The 7,204-nt window shown below is 51.5% G+C and overlaps 1 protein-coding gene across 1 annotated transcript; it reads left to right on the top strand.

Annotated features, from left to right (window-relative positions):
- The first annotated feature begins 508 nt into the window (after positions 1-508).
- On the top strand, positions 509-6,760 carry UCMA (upper zone of growth plate and cartilage matrix associated). Its single transcript, XM_032473703.1, has 2 exons — positions 509-1,597; positions 6,107-6,760. The coding sequence occupies exons 1-2, from the start codon at positions 1,405-1,407 to the stop codon at positions 6,199-6,201; spliced, it is 288 nt and encodes a 95-aa protein (XP_032329594.1). The 5' UTR covers positions 509-1,404; the 3' UTR covers positions 6,202-6,760.
- Positions 6,761-7,204: the final 444 nt, after the last annotated feature.

Below are 7,204 nucleotides of genomic sequence, written 5' to 3'. Positions count from 1 at the left end.
CTTGAGGGCAGAAATGGATGAACCTAGAAACTGGTTTATTTTACATCTAAAAATCTTAAATCTAGATTGTTGGGGAGGCGCTAAATTAGAGCAGGTGAGGAACAGCTGCACCGGCTGGTGAGGGGGACGTGGTAGCTGAGGTGGCCGCCCCCACCCCAACCCCTCGGCAAGCGTCCCTGCTCAGCAGCCAAGGAACGGTCACCATATTCATGTGCTCTCACAGACAGTTTTGTGTTATCACTGGGGTATTTCTTCCAATGAGAGGTGCACCTCCAATTTTACAATGTGGAACTGAGATTCCTCCTAAGAAGGTTTACAGCCAACTTACTGGAATACATTGTCTCACAAAGTAAGGAATACCTGTGGTTGGTATTTTCATCATCAGGGAGTTTACCTCATCACCCCATATCCTGTACTAGTTACCCACTGCTGTGTAACAAATGAGCCCCAAGTTTAGCAGCTTGAAACAACTAACATTTATTGTCTCACAGTTTCTGGGGTCTGAGTACGGCTTGGCTGGTAGCCTTGAGCTCAGGGTCTCTCGAGAGGCTGCAGTCAAGCTGGTGGCTGGGGCTGCATTCATTTCAAGGCCTGACAGTGAGATTTGCTTTCAAGCTCATGCATGTGGCTGTTGGCAAGCTCCAGGTCCTAGGGACTACTGGTCAAGGACACCAGTTCTTTGCCATGAATGGGCCTCCCCACTGGATGGCTTACATCATGGCAGCTGGCTTCCCTCAGAGCGAGAGCAAAAGTGAGAGGCAGACCAACCCAAGACAGAAGCCACAGTCTTGTTTGTAACCTAATCTCGTAAGTCATGTTCCACTTTTGCCATGTTCCGTCCTTGAGAAGCCAGTCAGCAAGCTAGTCCACGCCGCCGAGGGGAGGGACTCACCCAAGGGCGTGACTATCGGGGTCATCTTAGATCCCCCACCACGTGCCATCACTGTGCCTGGTGGGGATTCTCATCATAGCGGCCTGAATGCTGGGTGCAACTTATCTTTATATCTTTCCCTTTAAGTGGACCACAGACCTCGTGGGCAGAATCTTTCGTGCCTTTTTAATCCCAGGGCTTAGCATGCATTTTGGCTGTGACAGGTGCTCAAGGCTGCTGAACGGACTTGCAGGTATTAGTGTGAAATTAACGTTAGGTGGGTTATGCCCTCATGGAATTCATTTTTGATCACCGGGTTTTCAATTTCCGAGAGGCCCAGCATACTTGGATAGATACACCACTCATCCTACGAGGGAAGCTAAACTGTGTCACCTTTTGGGGAGGGTCTCAATCCCCTCACCCACAAAACGAGGCAGCTGGATGAGATGACCCCCACGTCCCGCAGGTTTTAAAGTCTATGTCAGGAGTGAACCATCACTCTCACCCCCGCGCAAGCAGCCCCTTCCCCACTCATGCAAGGGCTTAGGCGGAATGACTGGTGTTCCCCTAAACACGTGCAGCTGTCCCTACTCCTGGGGGCAACTCTTGCCTCTTCCCCCCTTTCCCAGTGGAGAACAGGCAGCGGCTGCGGGCTGACGAGCTGCGGAGAGCATCATGAGGAACAGAGGAACGAGTCTGAGAACTTCGCAGAGGAGCAAAACGACGGTAAGAGCTCTTCCACCAGCGTCTTCGCGGGGAGCAGGGCTTTGTGGGAGAAGCACGCAATCCGCCTGCACTCCTCCCTAGATTTGTATCAGAGGAGGGAGGTAAGAACCGCTCTGCTTTAAATTCCTTTCTATGGGAGTCTTGGAAAAAAGAAAGGCACAAAAATGGCTATAGAACTTGAGAAGCATGGAGAGCACAGAACACCTAGGGCACCACTGGATTGGGGCCATAAGACTGGGTGAGTTTCTGGTTGACAGTATGTTCTCTTCCCACTTGGGGTCACCGTGGTGGCCTGCGTTGTCTTAGCACCCGCACTAGTGGCTTAGCTCCCGTGGAACTGGGTTGGGAGGATTTCAAACTCACTTTCAAGTGGCTTGGATTTACACCAATGTCACGGCTCTGGGAACGCAGGCCTTTGTTTACCTAGTCAACATCTGGGGACTGGTGGAAGCAAACCAGGACAACTGAACTCAGAAAGCACTGGTCACAGAGCCTCCTGGACACTCCCCACCGCCAGCATCAACATCTACAGCCCACCTGAAGGCCCCCCTCACCCACAGCATCGGGCCCTTGCAACGTGCTTCCTCACCGGCTGCTGCGAGCGTCTTGTTTGCTAAGCCTCCGCCTTTGCAGAGGTGTCTCTCCCAATCCCACCCTCTCGCCTTGGGAGACAGGGCCCCAGCCTCCCCGACCCCCACCGCGAGTGCTGATTTCACTGAGGCCTCTGGGTGTGGGCATGGGTGCGGGTAGAGGAAGGCTCTACTTAGGAACCACAGCCTCCCACGGGGGATGGGGTTTGACTGTGTACCTAGTAAGTGTCCTTACACGTCGCCCACAGCAAAAAACCCATAGAACATTTAGCAGGGACCAGACCAGGTAGGCCGTTGTGTGTGTGTTATTACTTTTTTGGTCTTTCCTGAAAATTCAAGATTGAAATGCTCCTGACTAAGGTCCAGGAGGCATGTGAGCTTGGACATAAGGCCCCAGTTAAGGTGACCTTTGTTAGAGAAAGTCCACAATCTCAGCTCTCAAGTAGTCAGCCCCCTCGCTCGCCTGCTCTGGTGGATTTGGGAGGCAACACGCTCGCAAGGTGCCTCTTAGTGAGAAGGACACAGCCACTAGGCACCAGGTGGAGGCAGGCGGTGCCACAGCCTTGCAGGTGGCGCCTGGCTGCAACCTGCAGACAGATGTTGGGCAGGATCCTGGCAAGCTGAACATCCTAGAAAAAACTCAGACTGCTGTAACTCAGAGGCAAATACTTCTGCTGGAGATTTGTTTACCTTGGTGGACAGCTTGGGGAGAAGCATTTAAAAAATGAGAATGTGGCTTCTAAAATTCCTTCAGTGGTTTTTTCCCCCAAATTCAGGGTATTAATAACAGCGTTTTATTTTGTGCAGTTTAAAATGTTTCAGGTCCAAATCCCTAGCATCTGGGTGGAAAACATTCAGTTTTCTCTTACATGATGAATTAGGATGAAGGGTTAGGCATGTAAAGGATGACCGATCCTCCGCCAATACCAGCGGAGACGAAGGCCGGGGGCCTCAGGCCTTGCCCACAAAGAGGAAGATGCTGCAGGGCAGGCCACAGGCCTCTGGCAGCTGCAGCGACAGCAGCCGTCGTCGTTGCCCGAGCGCTGGCTCTGCCGGGTGCGGCACCAAACCTTGTCATCCATGTGACCAGCCTCTCAGGTCTCACAATTTCCATTTTACAGTTTCAGAACTTGGGCTTAAAAAGGATACGTGAATACTCATGGAGACAAAGCTAGTAAGGGATTTAAACGAAGGCGTGTTTGCCAGCGAAGCCCGGGTTCTTGTAGATGAAGGATGACCAGACGTGCAGAGGTCTTGAGGGACTTCTTCAATCCGAGGCCGGGCCCACGAGGACGCAGGGAGGGAGGCGGGGCGTGCAGAGGCCCAGAGGGGTCTCCCCAGAGCCTGACAGAGGCAGGAGGCATCGAGGTGCAGCAGGCCGAGCCTCTGCCTGAGGGTAAATGCTGCCCAAGGCGAAACTCCTCTTGCCTCTGCCCCAGGACAGGCCACTGCACGGTGACCAGGTTGCTGGAAACCTCCACCGTGGGCAGTGCTCAGAGCCCTTCTCTGGGGCCCCCACACTCTCTCGGTCAGGACCCTGGGTTCAGTTAGGTAACTTGACCTGATGATGTCACCAATTTTCGGAATACCTGATGGCACTTGGATGCCCGCCCTCTCCCCGAGGTACTTGCTGCATAAGAGCGAATGCTGAGAGATTACCATAGGTGACTGGAAGGACTCGAGTTCCAGTGGAGGAATATCTGGTGGTCTGGAGAGAGATTTCTGGACAAGAGTGACCTTCCTGAGGGCCTGAATACCCCATCTTTATCAAAGGCCCCTCTGCCAACCCACCCAGGACACTGGCCCTCATCTGGGGAAGAGGTGGCAGGGTTAGAGAGTCACTCGGCTCAGTCCTGGCTCCTGGTTGTAACTCTCCTTAAAACCGCCAGCGTCACAAGGCAAAAATAACATTGAGTTCTGCTCTGAAAGCTCCGGGATAAGCAGTGTGCTGAGCTTCCACTTGTAAGGCCTACCTGGTGGCCCAGGTCTGCTTCCACCTTCAAAGCCAGAAGCCTGGGTCAGACCAGCTGAGGTTGGCCACATGACATCTTGTCACAAGTGCTCCCTACACGAAGGCCACAGGGTCCAGGCCTTGGGTCTTTACCAGGGAAATCTCCCCTTAGACTAAATGAAATGGTCTAAGAAGAGTCTGGCTTGACCTGGAGATAAAAAAATCAACTTCTTTGTCAAAAATCATATTCTCAAGACTGGCGAAGAGCAGCTGCTCCATGTGGCCCGAGAAAGGTCCGAAGGCTCACACCCAGAGCCCCAGCCTGGCCTGGCTGGGCTCCAGGCTGGCCCTGAGACACCGCGTCCCTGAGAGGACTCTCAGCGCCCGGGGCAGCACTGACCCCAGGCTCACACAGAAGGAAGCGTTCCCAGCAGACACGGTGCCTCCACACCCAGCAGTTACAAGGGCCCTTTCTGCTGAGGTCACCTGGCTCTCACAGTGGTAAGGACCACAGGCTTTTGGGGTGAAGCTCACACTTGAGAAAACAGAGGCAAGGAAGTCGTTTTGGGTTTTGAATCTTTGCAATTCTTCTATTAACTTTCCATCCTCCTAACATTTTCCCCAAATACTTTAAAAAAAATTGTGGTAAAATAATACTGAATATAAAATTTGCCATCTTACTTATTTTTAAGTGTACGATTCAGTGGCATTTAGTACATTCACAACCATCACTACTATTTATTTGCAGAACCCTTTTAACACCTCAGACACACTTGGCACCCATTACGCATTAACACCCTGCTCCCCCAGCCTCTGGTAACCTCTAACGTGGTCTCTGTCCCTGCAAATTTGACTGTCCTACGTGCAGTCACACACTATTTGTCTCTGTATGTCTGGTTTATTTCAGTTAGCATGTTTCAAGGTTCATTCATGTTGTAGTATGTATCAGAGAACACCCCTCCTTTTTGTGGCTGAATACATACATATATACACACATATGTTCATGTCTGTCTGTCTGTCTACCTATCGATCTCACAATTTGTTTATTCATCTGTTCCTGTTTTCAGAACTGCTGAGTTATCTTAATTCTGTTTCACTTTTTGAGGGCTTCATGGATGCTTTTTAAACACTGACAGCCTTGTGACAGCTGCTGGTGCTTTAATGGTCCCTAACACTGAGCGACAGGCGGCCTTGAAGTGGCACCGGGAGCCCAATTCTACAGCCAAACAGAGGTGTTATTCAGAAAATTATCTCATCAAAGGCAGAAACCCGGGGCTTTCTTACTCACGAAGAACTCCCCTCTGTTCCTTTTAGCCCTTTACTGTGAACCATTTCAAACACACGGAGAAGTACACGGTACAACGACCTCCCCGTACAACCACCACCCAGAATCGGCAGGTACCAAGATTTTCCCCCACGTGGTCCATCCACCCCTTTGCCCAGTTAGTTTTAAAAACATAACTATTTTTAAAGCTTAGAAAATACAGAACAGTAAGAAAGAAAACCTCACTTGTAATCCCATTACTCGAAATTGATAATTATCTCCTTCCATGATTTTTTCAGCAGTGTGGCCTGCAGTCTGCTTTTGCTGCTACTGTGATTTCTGTGATGTGTTTCTTAGTTGTCAAGTCTCCGGGCCAGTTTCTGCACACGGCTCCCTGCGCCCCTTTGCTGGTTGTGCAGGGAAGAACACTGAACGTAATGCAGGACCTGGTCTTGGCTCTCTTGGCAACCACCTCTGTGATGCTCACCTGTTCAGGCCTGATCATAAAACGAGGCCTTTGGATTCAGCGTCCTCTGGACCCTCCCGGCTGGGGCATTCTGTCTGCCGTCCATGCTCACAGGGACAACTGGTACCTGTCACCTCAGGGCAGGCACTTTTGGTCCACAGCTGCCAAGAGAGCTCGGTGGCTCTCCCCAGAACAGAGCCCCCCATCCTCACACGATGACTTCATCTCTCGTCCCCAGAACAGGAAGAGAGAAGCCGGGAGCCCATCGAGCAGTGGCGCCAGTGGCATTATGACGGCCTGTACCCCTCCTATCTCTACAACCGCCACATCTGACCTCAGCCTGACAGACCCAGAAGACGGAGCCTGAGTTGCCCCACCCACCCCCGGTGTCCGGGCACTTCTCTCCTACACAAACAGGCCCCTTCCCAGGGCCTCAGCTTGGGGCCTGCAGTGGGACACACACATACCTTCCGTCCTGATGGATTAAAATGCCCTGGCTTCTGCTTCTTGGCAGATGATTTTCTGGGTGAGCAAAGGCTTGTGAGGCCTCCTAATGTCAATCCTACATGGTTTCACTTTGCTTTGCCACTGTTCCCAAAGTGAGACTCCTGTCCCACAGAATGATCAGTCTGCTTATAGCTCATAAATTAAAATGCTCAGTCAACACTCTGTATTGTCTCCTCGAATCTCATCCATCCTTTGGCAGATTTCTTTTTAACCACCTATCTGGAGCCCCTAAGGACTAGGGGGTAGTAATGAGAGAACATCGAAGACGCAGGTAAAAGAATGTCCCGAACACCACCCTTTTGACAAGGCCAGTCTCTGAAAATACAGATCCTCCGTCACGAATTCCTGTGACACTCCGCTGCCTGGATTCCAGGTCCTGTTTCCTTTGGCATCCTTCTCCCTGCGCAGGAACTAGCTGCGATTAGCTCTGAGTGGTGGAATTTGAAAACCCTAAGGTATAATGGGGCCCTTGTTAAGGATGGCAGTAGAACAAGGTAATAGAATTCTTTCTGCCAGAGTTCTTTATCTAGAGCCAACATGCCAAGCCTGGCCATTGAGGAGACAAGGACAAGCTGTTTCATTTTGTTCTTTCGAACTGGCCACTCACCCAGATCACTCCTGGTATTTGACATCAGTGCATGCCCCTCATGTGCATGCAGCAGGCTTGTAGAGACAGATGGCTGGAGTCAGGCTCCATTGGCGGCCATCGCCTGACTGCTGGTCCTCCTGCCAGAAGGCATTGGGTGTGTGACCGTCACCATACAAGCCACTCTGCAGCTCCTCTTGTTTCCTGGCTGAAGGGAGAGAGCAGCGCTTTCCTTTTCTCTGT

This window comes from Camelus ferus, chromosome 35 (genome assembly GCF_009834535.1).
Source record: "Camelus ferus isolate YT-003-E chromosome 35, BCGSAC_Cfer_1.0, whole genome shotgun sequence".
Taxonomy (NCBI): Eukaryota; Metazoa; Chordata; class Mammalia; order Artiodactyla; family Camelidae; genus Camelus; species Camelus ferus.
This window is presented reverse-complemented; position numbering and strand designations above follow the sequence as displayed.

What these genes read in the sequence shown, in the direction of transcription:
- UCMA (XM_032473703.1), top strand. Translation starts at nt 1,405, where the DNA reads ATGCAAGGGCTTAGGCGGAATGACTGGTGTTCCCCTAAACACGTGCAG. An exon ending in CGCAGAGGAGCAAAACGACG is followed by an intron (nt 1,598 to 6,106) that starts GTAAGAGCTCTT and finishes TCTCGTCCCCAG; the next exon opens with AACAGGAAGAGAGAAGCCGG.